The sequence below is a fragment of the Rhipicephalus sanguineus genome, chromosome 10 (genome assembly GCF_013339695.2).
Source record: "Rhipicephalus sanguineus isolate Rsan-2018 chromosome 10, BIME_Rsan_1.4, whole genome shotgun sequence".
Taxonomy (NCBI): Eukaryota; Metazoa; Arthropoda; class Arachnida; order Ixodida; family Ixodidae; genus Rhipicephalus; species Rhipicephalus sanguineus.
In genome coordinates, this window is record NC_051185.1 from 118540605 (window position 1) to 118557924 (window position 17320).

General features: G+C 47.8%; 1 protein-coding gene across 1 annotated transcript in view; it reads right to left on the bottom strand.

The window, feature by feature from the left end:
- LOC119406692 (uncharacterized) overlaps nt 1-14474 on the bottom strand; it is a 37205-nt gene extending 22731 nt beyond the window's left edge. The window contains exons 1-5 of the mRNA XM_037673423.1: nt 14237-14474; nt 12826-12911; nt 11381-11613; nt 10688-10862; nt 10078-10249 (exon numbers count right to left, since the gene is read on the bottom strand). Of these exons, the coding sequence (XP_037529351.1) occupies nt 10078-10249; nt 10688-10862; nt 11381-11613; nt 12826-12911; nt 14237-14474 (904 nt within the window). The remainder of the gene's footprint in view (nt 1-10077; nt 10250-10687; nt 10863-11380; nt 11614-12825; nt 12912-14236) is intronic.
- Nucleotides 14475-17320: the final 2846 nt, after the last annotated feature.

Below are 17320 nucleotides of genomic sequence, written 5' to 3' on the forward strand. Positions count from 1 at the left end.
TTCTACTTCCGCTAAAAAGAAAGATATTTTTAATATATAGCTTGAGTAGCTGTCAGCATGGTTCCGAATTTACGAAAACGCATTCTTCGTAAAATGGTCGTCGTCAACCGGCGACACTTGTCGAATTCTGCTGTGTTGAAAAAAATTTTTATTTGAAAACAAACTGCGATTTCGTGCTGTGCAATCATATGTGCACAACATACAAAATTATCAAGAAAATCGGAAACATCAAATATACACCCTTTTTCGATCTTTCGTGGAATCGACCGATTGCGAAACTTCAGAGATTCGGCGCAGTTATTTTGAAGAAACAAAGCTGCAGTGCGAAAGCTCACATTAGGAGTGGTACTATCTGTTTGTTTTTGTTGCGTGCTCGGCTTTTTTTTCCTGGACCAAATAGCTTGCTCTGGATCTTTTACGTCGACAGATCCGCCGGTGGACTTGCGATAGAAGGTACGTAGGCAAAGCGTTCGTGCCCAACCGATTCGCAGGGTGCGTTCATCGTGCAACGAACCTCACGTGTACGTGTTATTTAGCGCGAAGGTTTACGTGCCATTTCGTGTGGAGGTTCATATCCGCGAGTGGCTTTCCGCCGCGGTGGAGCAGAGGTTATGGTGCTCGGCTGCTGACCCGAAGGTCGCGACTGACCGCGGCGGTCACATTTCGATAGAGGCGAATAGCTTGAAGCCAGTGTGCCGTGCGGATGTCAATGCTCGTTAAAGAACATCAGATGGTCAAAATTTGCATAGCCCTCCACTACGGCGTCTCATAATCATATCGTGGTATTGGGACGTAAAACCCCAGATGATATTATATCTGCGAGTGGAGCTCTCGCGAAGGAAACGTTTACGGTGGCGGGCTAGTTTATTCGTTCGCTTGCTCGTTCATTGAGCAGCCAGTATAGTTCCTATGTCATGTACGTCTACGAGGCGCACTTGCGCACCATGGTTGGTGCGTCTGATCTCTTAAATCTCTTAACGAATCAACCATCGCTGTCTAAATGTATCGACTGGAAATGATGTACACCTTCTGGCGCATTCTTCTTTCAATATAGCTCCGAGCTGCTGCTTAGACTGACAGTCATTTTCTAAATAAATAACAGTCGCCACTCTTTCACTAGCAAAATACCGCCAACACCCATTGCCCATGTGTTTTCTGCCCTCCAAAAACTGTCTGCATCCTTTGTGGAGTCTACTTGTCCCTCACCAATAACCGTCCTCTGGCTAGTTTGCGCTTCCTTTCTTGAAAACTCGGCGCTGGCCACTTTCCTATCAATGATGCTTTTTGATAACACGCATGCCATTCGTGACCTGGAAGTACCGTGCGCCAGGCGATAATGCAAGGAAAGACGCGCGAGGTTGGTGGTTATTGTTTCGGGACAGGAATACGCCCCATAGCACGCCCTTTTTGTGAGGTTTCTAAACAGTTAACAGGAAATAGCGAGCGCAGAGATTTGGTGAAAAAGAAAAAAAAAAAAACAAGTCCGCCAGATGCTGGATATTGTTTTGTGGGAAAAAGATGCCTCAAATACGCCCTTTTGCATTGCAGTGTACAGTGCTACATAATACAGGCACGTATAGCCGCGTTAACTACATTTACCGGTACTTCGGAACGGCTACCTCTAGTGCGTCCTGGCAGCCTCATTGCGCCACTGCCATGCGCGGCGAATTCGCCTCGCGAGGACGACGTGTACAATGTATAGGTTTCAGAAGGCTTCATGTAGAGCGGGACATTAACATTCAACATCACACATGCCCTTTACAAGCATGTCCTAACATCTCCTAAACAACATATAATTAAAAAGAAGGATACCAAAAGCTAGACGGCTATACTCGCGGACAACTTTTCTTGGCATTGAAGCGAAGGCTACAGAGCCACAATGCACGTATCCTACCGCTAATGAATGTAGTCCCACAATTGCGTCCGTATTTTCTGCGTGAGATATATAAAATGCTCTTTCATTTTCTAAATGTAGCTTTTTGTGACGGAAAGCAGCGCACACAAGCCAGATATCTGCATTTCTTTTACTTTATACGTTGTCACTTTGCGTTTTTACGTGCGTGAAAAAGTCGCGCCTTTTACCCGTACCTTAGACGCTAAGCAGCGTTTGCGTCGAAGTGCAACGCTAGCCATCACACTCCACGGCGTTACGAGACGCGCGCCAAACCGGACTACTTCGCGTAGCAGTACATGTGCAGACGCTCCGCCCCCGTAGCTTTCCCTTCAGTGCCAAGAAAAGTTGTCGGCGAGTATAGTGCGAATTAGGGTGCCTTGATGCGCGTTTTGTCCGCAGGGGGGCGCACACATCGAGGCACACTAGTGCGAATGCTTAAAGGTGTGGTGCCACCAAATCTGTGGCTTGCGCATTCTTTGCTGTAAGCGTTTCCTATAGCTCCAGGAAGCATGATGCACGCATCAAGATTGTTGTATTCTCGCTGAATAATGTAATATCGCCTTTTGATGTGGACAACTTTCGGTTTCGGTTTCTGGGCGCCGAGGTTGGGCAGTGACGTAGAAGTGTAGGAGGCGTGGCCACGTGACCACACAAGGCTGTGACGCACTTAGCCAGGGAGCGATCGAAACTCGGCGAGTGCTGCAGCAACCGATGCTTTGCCGGTACTATAGTGAATTAGAATATATTCTAGTTCATTACAGCCGGTACGTACGTTGCGGAAGTGGCGGAGGTCCGGAGGTCACTCACTTTACTACAGCAGATTTGCTGTGACGTCACTACAACTTTCGTTGACCATCCTACAGATCTACGTCAGTGTTGGCGCGCTAGCGATGGGTTTCGATCGGGAGAATGGGCATTTAGTACTCTTTGGAAGTGAATTAAAATATATTCTAAACGTTTGCAGTGTACGACCCTTCGTGTGGAATGTCCTTGCCTACAGAGGAAACCCACAACAGGCTTGTTATAGCCTCGAAATTTGATGGCACCACCCCTTTAAAGCGTGCCGCCTGGCAAGCAAGCGCTCTCTATGGGAAGCGTCGTCTGCTACGCAAGAGCAAGGTAGGTGGCGCCATGCTCGAAAAGAGAGTGCGAAGGAGAAGAGAACGAGGAGGAACGCGAGCGGAGGAGGAAAGTGTCGCTACTTTGAGAAGTTTTAGGGGCTTTACGCGCGCTTTATAACGCGCTCGTTTGTGACACTGCCCCCCACTTCAAGAATATTATCACAGTATTCAAACAACACAAATGAGCGCGTGCATACAAACCAAAAATGTCCCATATACAAAGTCCATAACTCAGTCCACCACACAATGCGCGTCACATTCATAATAGAATTCTTAATACAATTCACAGAGAATTTCAATGTGACGACATATGAAATATAAACTCAAGTACATAAGTACAACACACCAACATACATTTCATATAAACAATGCGAACGCACAAAACAAAGTTCTTCATTTACAACGCTTATACAGTTATATCAATAGCACTGTACACATAATGCTACGCAAACAACACTTGGGCTCACTAGCCATACACACTTGACACAGGATATAATACCACAACACATTCAACTCAAAACACTTCAAACACTTTCAACTCCAACACCCTGTCCTGTTTAAATCGTGTCGCGCTTGCGCCCCTTCTTTCGGTGCTCGCTCGCTCTCTTTTTGTTTCTCCTCCTCTTCTTGCGAGCCGTCCCCTCTGACGGTGTCCGAGGAGGTGTCTCTGCAGCCGTCGACACGTTCGACACTAGCAAGGCGTCGTCGTGTTCCTTAGAACATTCTCGGTGCTTCGTCAACATCTACGCGTCTTGGTGTTTTGCCTGGACGACCAACCTTGTCATCTTTTTAGCCAAAGATAATGGCGGCCGCTCAGTTGCAATGCCATCTGCTCGGCGCGTCTTCACAGCCGGTACAGTGACCGTTGGTCTCTCACTCTTGACATTCTCTGACACCTCGACTTCAATTTGAGCTCGGGCGACATCTTTCTTGGGATTCTCTTCCGCGGATCCTTCTCTTCGCGGTGTCCGAGCTGACGAGGGCTCCATTTTCGGGTCTTCTCCCAGACGTACTGGATCGTCCTGCCCTCGCGCTCCGGAGTTTTTTTCCAATGATTAGGTCGATTAGGGGGTTATTTATGCACAGGGCAGTAACTCTCCCGCTGAAGTAAGGGGTCTCAACCTCAGTCTTAGCTTCAGGAAGCATTCGAATGGAACTATCAAGCAGGCGAACAGGGTTGGTATTGCCTGTGAACTCACTGTCTCGGACCAATTCTTTCGCACAATAACAGCGGTGCATCCACTATCTCTTAGTACTGTGACTTCCTTTCCACCAACCTTCCCCTTAAGTGTCGGCATTCCTTTCGTTGTGTCTGTTGTCATTGCAGCAACGATGAAATGCATCTTCTTCCCGCTCTTCAGCTGGTCAATTCATCATTGATCGCTTCTGTTTGCACTTTTGGCGGGGCATACGCACAAGCCGTTTGGTGGGCTTTATTCGCATTGTTTCGAAATGCATCTGCTTTGTGCCGACTTTGTCCACATTTAAATCACTTCATCACACTGGGGCGTGAGAAGTTGGTCCGACATCTGTTCGCGCGATGGCCCACTCGGGTACAAAGAAAACATCGCGGAACACTCTCCAGTGCACGCTTGTTTTCTCCAGGTGCCGATTTCTTCGACTCCTCGTGAACCTCCTTTTTTACTTTGGCCAGATTCGTGCCACCTTGCGCTTCCAAGAATTGATCGGCCCATTCAAGCATGTCCTCGAGCGATTTAGCTCTTCTCTCTTTCAGATACAGCGACAGGCTCGGGTGGCAACTGGTGAGAAATTGCTCTCTGATTAAAAGCTCTCTAAGCTCACCGTACTCCTGCGCCGTCTCTGAAAGTTCGATCCACCCTTCAAAAAAAATGGCTGAGCCGCGCGGCATACTGCGTTGCGGTCTCGCCATCAGCTGGCTTTCCCGTACGGAAGCGATCTCGAAAGCCTTCTACGGTGAATCTAAATCACTTCAGTAAAGCAGCTTTCACTTTCGTGTAATTAGCTGCATCGGTAGGTGTCAGCCTACCGTACACACTGAGCGTTTCGCCACTCAAACAAGTGCTCAAAGCCGTTGCCCATTGCTGCTCCCGCCAATTTTGGCTTCTAGCTATCGTCTCGAACCTGTGCAGGTATGCATAAAGGTCATCCTTCCTCTCATCAAACGCCACAAGCAGTTTGCTTGGGTTCAAACGGAAGCTATGATCTTCCCTTTCACTGCTCTCGACTCTAGCCTGGACGGGAGTTTCTGCGCGCTGCTGCAAACGGAGGCGTTCGAGTTCCAACTCGTGCTACCGTTGCCTTTCTCCCTCGGCCATCTCAGCTTGCATCTGTCTCTCTTGCGCCTCTCTTTCTTCCTTCAACTGTCGCTCCTTCGCCTATCGCTCTTCTTTCTCCCTCTCAGCCGCTAGCCTCTCTCTCTCCAGCTCTGCTGCTCTCTCTTCCTCGACCCTCTGAGCTGCCAACCTCTCTCGTTCAAGCTCGGCTTTTAGCTGTTGTTCCTTCATCTCTCTTTCTTCCTTAGCTCTTTGTCATTCTTCTTTTTCCTTTTGGCTAACCCACTTTCGTAGTTCGGCCCCAGAAAGACCCATCTTCTCACTAAGCGCAACTAACTTCTCAAGATCTATAATGCCCGTCAAACAGAACCGAGCCGCGTGCACAAAATATCTGCCTAACTTCGAATTTCAAAACACTCTCTGCACACAGGTTAGCGAGAACGCGGTGCAACACTCAAAAATTGTTCGCCAGCACTATCAACGTCTCAAGGCTCTTTCTCCCTACTTTGGACACACTTTGCACCAAGAAGGTCCTGTGTCGCGGACGCCAGAATAATTGTCACTGATCCCGCTAATCGGGTTGGCAATCGCCGGGCGGATTCCAAGGGCTGGCGTCTCGGCCCTCCAAAAGCGCACCACGAAAGCGCGGGCAATTTAGAGTCGGTCCTTTTGGTGCGCCAGCGAACGCCGGTTGTGGTCCGATGACCGAGTCAGAGCCGAGAGTCGATAACAGAAACGAAAACGAAATATATTCTCAGTTAAGGCAATACAAATATCACAAACACATGCACACTCGGCTGGTACCAGTTACAACTTCTCAATATAACTCAGACGGTGCTAACACAACGGGAACTAAACAAACAGATCACACGATACAAATGCAATCTCATGCATTACAACTATTCAAGGACAGTTAAAGTCCTGAATATGAAATGGCGTATACAGTCCACGATTCTTCGACGGTACTTGAATGTTTCTCTTCTAGGAAACACTGACGCCAGCTCTAGCGTTGATCGTCGTAGTTCAACCGTCGTCGTAACATGCCACAGCTCACACGGCGTAGTCCTCGAATTCTTCCAGATCGACGATCGACTGACCGCACACCATCATAAACACGACTCAGCTTACTTCACCATATCCGGGCCGACTGACTCACTTACTCCTTCACTGTGACTGGTCGTCGTCGCACGCTTTTATCTCCTCTCCCCAGGGTTCTAGAAGCGTCAGGAGCGCTCTCCGGCGTGTAGCACAGCCAAAGCTAGGGAAAGGGGGTGAGCTTTCTCGTAGGTTCGAATCGCGGCGGCGTCGCTTGGCACTGCATCACGCTTCTCTTCCACATGTTTCCAGGCTTTGCCGGGCGTTTGATCGCGTTGTCTGCGTCTGGCTCGAGTGGGTGAGGAGGGTGTGGCGCGTCGGCGTTTTTTGATACTTGTTTATTCGTCATTCGCGCTTCTTGGGCGAGCGGCTCGCGCCGCTCCACCCCGCTGCTTTTAAAAGCGGCCGCGCGCGCGCTTTATAACGCGCTCGTTTGTGACGCATACCCAATTGTTTTGAACTCCCTGCATCTTTCCTAGTTATCTTTGCTGTGTTTCAAATTTGCGGCGCGAAACGTGCATAACAGGAAAACACGTCCACGACTTGCCCGCGAGCGACAGCAGCGCTTCATAAAATGGTTTGGAAAAGTATACTGTGTCGCTTACTTTGCGGTTTTGAGAGATGAAAGCTCGCCAGGCAAGCCACTTGGCTGGGTTGCCTCGTGGTTGGGTTGCCTCGGTTGGGTCCGGGTTGCCCCGCAGGGTGACACCCCCAAAAAACAAAAAAAAAAAACAGGCGGACGACCGGTTTGTCATGCCTCCCTCCGCTTAATATTCTACCCCTCGCCTCCGCTTATGCTAAGGGCTATAACTTTAAATAAAGTTTTTAATAAATGAACTAACTTGTGAGCACGAAAAACTAACATGGGGTGGAGTAGGCATTGGTTGGTGCTTCTATCAAGCAGCCGGATGACGCTGCATGTCAGGGTTCTGCACCACAGTTCGAATGACGGCAAGAAATGCTTTGAAATCTCTTCTGTCAGCACTGCTCTCACGCCGCAACTTTGGAACACTGAAAAAAAAAAATAACTAGAAAAGATGTAGCGGGCCAGAAAGTAGCTATACATGATGTTTTTGTATGTATGAATATTTTCACATGCGAACTCAAGCCATTCTTCAAGTAATTAGTAATATTAATAAATATCTTTCGCTAAAGGGAAACAATGGCAACAGAAAAATTCATTAGTTTGTGCAAGGCAGTGGATAATGAAACGCCAGCGGTTCCATGAGTCCATTTCTCGTCTTTTCTTTAGTTAGCTTGGCCCGAGTCAGCTGTGACGTCCCTTGATATTCTGAGGTCCTCGAATCCTAAAAAAGCTATTGTTAAGCTGTTTATTGGACGGCACTCGGCGACAGTGCACTATGGCGACAGTCAAGGCAAAAGCACGGTCTTGGTGAATGCCGATGGATTGTCTGCCGGCGTCAAATGTGAGAACGGTGAGAGTTCGAGGGCGGCTGGTGCGCAGTGAATTATGGCGTCGTGGCGGGAGAGAAAATCCCATCCCAGGATGACGTCGTGGGAGCATGCAGCAATTATGATGAACTCGACGTCGTACAGAACGTCCTGAATGACGACGCGAGAAGTGCATACTGCTGTAGGCCTAATACTCTGGGAGCTGGCGGTACGGAGGGACATCCCAGAAAGTGGCGTCGTCACTTTTCGAAGTAAGCGGCTAAGTTTTGCGTCCATAACGGATACGGCGGCTCCAGTGTCGACAAGGGCAGATGCGCGAACACCGTCCACAAAAACGTCTATGACATTCGATGGACTTCGCTGAGGGCTTTTACAGTTCGATAGCGTCGCAGCACTTGCCTCGTGGACTGCGACGACTAGTTTTCCTGCTCTCGTGCGACAGAACGTGGCCGCATTGGTGACAGTGAGCGACGGCGTGGAGACGGTGAGCGGCGAGTGGATGGAGCTGGGCGTGACGTCGGCGACATAGGCGGGTCGTAGAATGCACGGTTGGACTGGCTGGTGGTGGTTGACGCGACTCGAGGCGGCTGCACGCGATGGCAGTAACGGGCCACGTGACCGGCATAACCGCATGCAAAGCAGATGGGCCGATTGTCGGGTGTGCGCCATCGGTTCGCCGGGGCAGGTCCCGCCCACGTCGCAGGATGCGATTGACGGGGCGGCTGCTGAAATGACTGCAAGGTGGGTTGCAGTCGGGGCCTAGGGATGACGGCAGCATACGTAGCCGGCACGCCCGCTTCGAAGGACGGAGGTCTAGCGGCGGCTTCGGCGTAACTCAACGGTGCAGCCGCAGGGATTGCCTGGTGCGTCCTGGCGACAACCTGAGCGTAACTCTCTGGCGCAGCAGCAGGAGGTTGCTGGTGGTACTCAGGCATCACCTCCGCGATTTCCTGCTCAATCGCTCGGCGGATGGGAGGAAGTAGGGTCGTCGACGACTGTTGAACGTGCGGCGGGTGGGCGAAGGCCAGGAGAGAGAACTGGCGTGCGATTTCCTCGCGCACGAATGCCTTCATTTCTGCCAGCAGCGTGGCCTGGTCAGGTATGGCCGCCAAGCCAGCAAGCTCGTCGTCGCGTGATGGAGAGCGACGGATCATCGAACGTTACCGGCGGAGCTCCTCGTAGCTCTGGCACAGTGTTATGACCTCGGCCACGGTGGAAGCGTTTTTAGCGAGCAACATGGTGAAGGCATCGTCGTCAATGCCCTTCATAATGTTCCGGATCTTGTCAGACTCGGACATGGTGCCGTTGGCTTTCTTACACAAGTCCAGGACGTCTTCGATATAACTGGTGAAAGATTCACCGGCCTGCTGAGCCCGTTCGCGTAAGCGCTGTTCTGCTTGCAGCTTACGAACTGCAGGGCGGCCAAAAACGTTGATGACGGCGGTCTTGAAATCCGACCAAGTAGCAAAATCGGACGCGTGGTTGTTGTACCACAAACTTGCTACTCCCGCGAGGTAGAAGACCAAGTTGCTCAACTTGCCTGCTTCGTCCCATTTGTTGGGTACGCTCACGCGCTCGTAAATTGCGAGCCAGTCCTCCACGTCCGTGCCATCGGCGCCAGTGAAGATAGGTGGATCGCGGATGCGTGGGACACCGGGACATGTGGTCGGTGTGGGAGGCGGCGTTTGCTGAACGGCGTCTTGAGGCATGGTAGATCGCAGAGTACGGGAACGAAGCTCCAGGGGCATTGAATGGGAGCACAGCACCTCCACCAATTTGTTAAGCTGTTTATTGGACGGCACTCGGCGACAATGCACTATGGCGACAGTCAAGGCAAAAGCACGGGCTCCGAGCGCGAGCGGCGTTTAGACAAGGACGACCCACTAGGAGCGGCTGGAGAGCGTAACCGTTAAGCAGTACCAATTGCTTCGTCACTCTATAAACGACTGGCAAATGCTAGTCTCGTGTTGACGGCGACCAAGATTTTGGCCGATGCACCTTCGCTAGAGCACTATTTATTACATTCGCTTGCATCTCTTGTTATGTTAGTGAGTGTGCGAAAATAAGGCAAACCACTCAAGCAGCCGTCATACGTGTAAGGATGCTGTTCATGCTGGTTTACAAGAGCGCGGTCAGCCATTCTCTCAACAGATATTCGGCCAATCAATCAATCAATCAATCAATCAATCAATCAATCAATTATTCGATCGATCGATCGATCGATCAATCAATCAATCAATCCGGAAACATCGCAGAGCCGATTGCACCTCCACAGTAAGGACATGCCAGAGAAACTCACTCTGAACGTAGCTCTTGAGATTTAGCTCGCGGAAAAGTGTCCTTGCGACATCTTCGCTGATGTAGGTTGTTGCAGTTGCCAAGTACCGTAAATGGCTGAGATCGTAGTGGCTGCGCTGCGGGTGTTCTAGAAGGCAGCGGGCTAGATATGGCACCGTGTTTAGCGTGGATACCTGTTCATAAAATGTATGATCATACATTTTGTTGATCGGTTTTTGAAACCTATGATGATTCAGCAGTAGCAAACATGCTGTTATGTTAAGGCAGCCCGATTTGCGACGTTATTGACCTAACCTGCTTAGCCCACACAATGAGTACATTACTGATAACGTCACCCTTTGCATGATACATCTACAATCAATGCTCGCAGTCAATTTAAGCAGTACAGGAAGCTCAGGTCGCACATGGAAAACATTGCAGAAAACGTGGTATAACAAAACGGCTCTGCATTCGACTGACAATCTGAAAGAAAGACTTTATAAACCCTAATGGCAGTACAACAAGCTGTGCTTTCCAGCTATTTTTCTTCTAGAGTATGTGTTTCGTAGAGCACTGTCTACGTGTGTCTAGGGAGGCCACATGTCGTCCTTAATACGTAAGTAAGGGCTTGCCTTGAGCCTTTGAATTGCTTCCAGAAGTGCATCTGTCTCTGCCTTCTTCAGGAAGGCGCACGTGGCTCCGTGGACGATGGCTTTGCACACGCAGGCGAACAAAGCGTACACATGACCAAGTGGGCTGGTGCACAGAAGCACGTCTTCCACCGTCAGACCCATATGCTGCTGGTGGCTGCGGAAACGACGAATGCGTCTTCATCGCATCTCACCCTCATTCCGCCAATGATAACGCAAATGCCAGCTAGGTCTCACCGCAGTAGTGTGAATTTTAGTCCGTCAGCCAGCTACGATTCAGCTTTTCCCGAGCGGAACGCTGAAAATCTGGCAATGATAATATAAAGCTCAGAGATACGTATCATCAAAGGATAATAATAATATCTGGGGTTTAACGTCCCAAAACCACGATATAGTTAGTGGAGGGCTCCGGATATTCCGGCCACCTGGGGTTCTTTAAGGCGCACCTAAATGTAAGTTCACGGGCCTCAAACATTTTCGCCTCCATCGAAAATGCAGCCGCTGCGGCCAGGATTCGATCCCGCGACCTTCGAATCAGCAGTCGAGCGCCATAACCACTATAGACCACCGTGGCGGTGCTATCATCAAAGGAGTGTGAGCTATAGTATACCACCGAGGAAGCGAAGTGCGCCCGATAAAACAGAGCAAGAGCGGCCCACGACATTAGCCGGTCACCTGATAGACTGCACACTGGCAACAAGGGAATCGTGGCAGTGCACGACCATCCTGGGCTTCCCCACGGTGCCGCTTGTCGGGGCTACGTAGCAGATTCGGTTCGCTTGGTACTCGACGGCGAGCGCTGAAAGACGACGCGCCTTGGTGCCCATCTTGATCAGCTGGCTCCACAAAATCACGGCGGCTTCTGTGCCACTTGGTAGGTTCTTACCTTCGCCTAATACAATGACGTGCTGTAATAAAGGAGTATTTTCATTGTCACTTGTTCACGCTTGTATCGATAGTACCTATCGAGATTAGTTGTTTAAAGAACACACAATGGCGTGGAAAAGGAACAGGCAGAAACAAACAGCGCGTGCGTCTCGGATTGCCCTATGCCTAAGCACTATGTTTGTGCGAATAGTAAATCTTAGGTTCGAAGCGAATATCGATTCGGTTTAATAATTTCGAAGCGAGTTCGAGTGGTATATATCACATATTACAAAGAAAAATGAGCATATTTGTCATGACCCAACTAAACTGTACTTTAGCAGAACAGCTAAACTGCACAATGTTTTTTTTTTTTAAGTTGAAGCAAGGCATGTGCAAATATCACTATTTTTGGTTCAAAGGGAAGTGGAAGCAACTTTGAGCAGTAGCAGGATATGACTTTCGGTAGAATGCAAGTGATCACCTGTAAATTACGTTACGTTTTAAAATTTAGCATAATTAGAGCATATAAGCCAGTATAACAAGCTTTTAAACTTAAAAAATATTATGAATGGATGTGAGGGTAATATCTTTAGCAAGGGCTGACTTCTGGCTTTGTTGTACGACATATCTGAAGTGTTTAGGGCACATTTATCAAGACGGGACAAGACGAAGGGATAACACGTACACACGCGCTAACTTTCGACAAATCAATTAAAGAAATATGTGTGATCCGGATTCAAATAAATCATTTGTTGAAAGTTAGCGCGTGTGTACGTGTTATACCTTCGTCTTGTCCCGTCTTGATAAATCTGCGCCAAACACTGCAGAGGGTAATATGTTCATTTAACCTTGAAGTGTGGCTTCGCGGCAGGGCGTATTTTCTTTGGATAAGTGCGTTCACGGCGTGGTGCCCTGTGCTGCAGTGAAACCAACTTCACAAAGGGTTAATGCGGTTTATATATGTCTGTTCTTTGATTTCGGATACTTCAAAATTTACAATAATTTAAATTCGTTTCGAAGTGAATTCCAATACTGCAATATTCATTAGAATATTTAAAGTGATCGAATATTCACACAAGCCTACTAAACACGTATGCGCTCTGAACATTTTCTAAGAGGATCTTGACCAACTCGCCCGAGCTTTAGTCCTCACACACCATACCGGGCTTTGTAAAATGGTAAGCTGATGAGAACAAAATATCAGAGCTACGAAAGCAGGGGCTGTCACTCACTTTTATAGTTGGCAGTCTTGCCTTCAGTTCAAGTGCTGAGTCAACATTGCTTAGTTCACAGCAGATGGCAGTGAAATCAATGTTTTTCATCCATTCAATGAGGACCTCTGTGGACACCAAGATATAAGTGCAAGAATCATCACTTGATAAACCCACACGCCTCGTAGGTTAACAAAAATGTCACTTGTTTTTCTCTATACTTTAGAAACATGCAATCATATATTACCCATTAGCCGGAAGTATGCACTGTATAAAATTTCCAAAACGAGTTAGGTGATTACACGAGGATAATTGTGGCGCTCAAGACACATCGATATACCTCGACGTAATAAATATACAACTGTGCTCGATGAACACATGAAGTTTTCAAAAGGCTTTCGAATCTGGTGTTCCGGAAGGACCACATATATTAAGGCAAAAGCCTTAGATCCCTCATCGAACGCAAAAATTGACCGGCGGTGCCGGCGGTGTCAGCACGAGTGATGAAAAAAGTCATGGGTACGCGATGACATCACCACATACCTCAGATTGCCAAAACGTGACGTCGCCATGACGTCACGTGATGACGTCTTCACATGGCATCGTCGCTTTGCGTTGCCTCTGTGATGGGTTGGCCGATCACGGAGGCAGTGCAAAACCAGGTGAGGTGCACAAAGCTTTCAAAGCCTCCGAACATGGAGGCAGTGCAAAACCACCTTAGGTGCAAAAAGCTTTCGGAGGGGGCCGTGGTAAGATCAGTACTTCGACTGAGGAAAAAGAAGAAGAAGATGGCTTTTGTCATCTTCGGCGAATGCATAACGGACTCTGAGTTTTTCAATAGCCGTTTTGCTGTTCTGTATGTAATTATTCGTGTTGGTATTGTGGCTATCGTCTTTTCGTCCCACTTGGTGATCAGGCAACCTGCAGCATAATCATAGCTTAAGTATTTTATATTGGAACCTCGAGATAAAACTCACAGGGTCTCTTATGCATCCACCTCAGTGGACTCGAAGACCAAACTATTCTACTCCTTTATTTTCTTTTAAGTCGATGTATTGAACCTCCCGGGCCCCCCTCTGAAAGCTTTCTCCTACTAACGTGGTTTCACAATACCTCCAGGATCAGTGGCGTTGTAAACTTTCTGCACATCAGCTTGTTTGGTACTGCCTCGGGGATCGGGCGGTCGGCCGACCTTTGATAAAGCAATGAGGTCATGCGCTAATGTCGTCATGCGACGTCACAGTGACGTCACGATGCCGCCATACGGTGACGTCATACCTTGATGACGATTTTTTGCATCACTGGTGTTGACGACGCCGACGTGAGACGCCGAAGCGGCGCGCCGTTCAGTTTTCGCGTTTGATGAGGCATCTAAAGCTTTCGCCTTAGAAAGCAAGGTACCTAATACTCATTTCCGGATTTGGTGAACTGCTGATCGGAGAGTGAGCCGTACCGACAGCGTAGCCCGGGATCTCGTAGACGACACCCACATTCGCACAAGCTGCTCCCACGAGCATGGGCAGCAGCTCGAGGCGATTGTCGACCATGAGGCACAGTGTGTCACCGGCGCAGACACCCAGGCTCTCCAAGGCACCATGGACAGCTTCTGCCTGATTGGCTATGTCGCCGTATGTTCGCTCGTCATACGATGTGGCATTTATCTGGGAGGCAGGTAACGCGATAGGGGCCATGTGACCGTCCCTCGTAATTAGACACGCAGTCACATGAAGCCAACATATAACGAAACCAATGAACGCAAAAGTGACGTTATTTGCAGTCTTTAACTGATGCGTAGTTATGAGGCAAAGGGACACTGAATTAGATTACACGAAAAAATAACTCAGCTTTGGTGGGGACGAACCCACAGAGAGAAAGAGCAGGAAGAAGAAAGGCAGGGATTAACCAGAGAACGTCCGGTTTGCACCCACAAGCTCGCATTACGCGTGCGATGCACTACCCTTTTGTTCTACTGCGACGGTAGTTCCCGTGTACACTGTTCGTTGGCTATTTATGAATGTGTAATCCTAAAAATGCCAGCCAGCAATCGCCGTGGTAGCTCAGCAGATTAGGTGTCAATGCTAAAAACGATAAACAGCGCACAAAGGACACACCACGAGAAAGCACGAAAGAAAGAGAATCTAATGGCTAGTTTTCTTCAGTGTAGGCGGTAACGCGTTACAAGTAACGGCGTTACCGGTAACGCGTTACTTTCTTCGATAACTTATTAACGTACTCGTTACAATTTAGAAACTGTAACGGGTAACGTACTTACGTTAACATTTTTCGGTAACGTGTGGTGTCACGTTACTCGTTACTTTTTTATCCTGAAGGTGCCGTTTTCACAGAGCTCACTCTGACCAATTCTTTTGTCGCAGCGTCGGACTGCCGTCGGCCTGCCAGGCATTGGGCACGAAAGCGCGGCGGAATCGCTTTCTTTTTGTGGAAACTGTGGGGACCAATTTCTTAAGACGCACCGACTCCTTGTGTGGAGGTTTGGGCCATCGCCACACAAAGCTTCATGTAAGCCGCATAATTCGCCATGAGGAACTATACGGACATGCTTCTCGTGGAAGTGGATGTAGCAGATGGATTGTTGGCACCTGCGCCTTTTCGTACCCAAAAGACAGGCCGTCCGAACAGAAAGCACAAAGGCTGGTTTTTTCCATACCACGTACTCATCGTGAAATTTTTTACGTGGGGGAAACGAAGAACTCCCCTGAGAGGCTGCGACAACATAAAAACGATGTTCGCAAGTTCACGTGACAAAGGAGTACACTCGCTGAGCATAGCGTGGTAAACGACCAGCGCATGGAATTCGACTACTCCCGCGTCGTCGACTTAAGCGGCTTTCTGTGGAATTCTGGCCCATCCAGGCGACAGCCGGTAACGTCAACCGGTCTACAGGTGCGCTGCCGATCGAGAGTCTGCCTTATTGTGGAAAATAGGCTTGACACCCGGCTGGAAGAAAACCCTGAAAAAGAATGCGAGCGGGACCCGAAACGTAGAATTTTTTCTTGTAACGCAAAAAAAAAAAATCTTTTTTTTTTTACTCACTACCTTAATACCGCTGTCACACGAACAACCTTAACCGCGGTTAAGCTAACTACGGTTTTGGCTAACCACGGTTACAGGTAGCTACACGGCAGACATTACCACAGTTAGTGTACTAATCGTGATTATTGCAAATGGGTGATTCCACGAGAGATCGACACGGATCCGAAAATAAATATTTTAGATTTGACTGAGTATTTTATATTTTATGCATGTCTTATGCCAGTAGCCCGATAAGGAACTTAATTTTCTTATTAATTGCATAATTTACAAGGGAAAAAATATCAAACATATTCAATCTGGAGGGACCAATTTCATTACCTGTCGTTCTCGAAAGTTCACGACGTTGTAAAACACAAATATTATCGTTACGAAGAAGATATTTTGTGTAGAAAATGTATGCCCAACAAAGAGTAAAACGTTGAAACGTGTAGAGCTAAGAAACTGTTTTTGAAAGATGTCTAAATATGCGACATTTTATAGTAGCTACAAAGTTCATAAGGCTTATCAACTTTGTTTTAAAAATAAACTTTGCTTTTTCTATCTGCAACTGCAGTGAAGTTTCTGGTTATTGAACTCCTGAGCGAGTGGGGCTGATCTTGAACACCCTCACATAAACGCTCGCAATTTTTGCCGTACATAAAGGTTAAAGTGAACAAAACAATGTTTATGCACAGATTTTTTTACGTGACTAGCCCATTTAAGCATTTCTACAAAATTCGCGCATCTATTTTGCTAGCAGAAGCACACCATCAGAATTATTGTAAATTTCTTGAGCTTTCATTGATGCTTTCTTTGCGAATAGCGTTGATGATTGAATCACATATTCTGTATAATGTCACATTGAGAAAAATGGCTTCACCATGTGTCAGAGTCAGAAGCCATCACACGTAACTCTAAAGGCAACCTTAAGCCACTATACCATTGCTAACGTCCGGTACATTTGTGCAAGTTATACTCGTTAAATCAGCATTTTGGGTATATTCGTTATTTGGTTAGAAGTTTTATGTGAAACATAAATTTCAGATCTAAATTATTCTTATTTTGGGTTCCTGCAGCAAACACGCATCGATTAAAATTTATGATTGCGGAGTAACGGCAGAGGTAACGTCCGTTACTTTTTTTTCGGTAACGGTAACGCGTTACATTTTTTTTTGTAGGTAGCGTAGGGCGGTAACGCGTTCCTTTTTTTATAGTGCAACGAGTAACGCATTTTGTTACTTTTTTTCAGTAACGCCTACAACACTGGTTTTCTTTGTTAGACACAACGTCAGTGAGAGCCAACAGATAATCAAGCCAAGGAAAGTATACGGGGCGTTATTTGTAGTAATTAAGATATAAATGTGAAAAAATTAAAGTGGAAGAAAAGTCAACTTACAGCCGGCAGGGACCAAACCTGCAAACTTCGAATAGCGCATCCGATGCTCTACCAATTGAGCTACGACGGCGGTCGTCCTCCCGTACACTTTATCGGGTATATCTATGC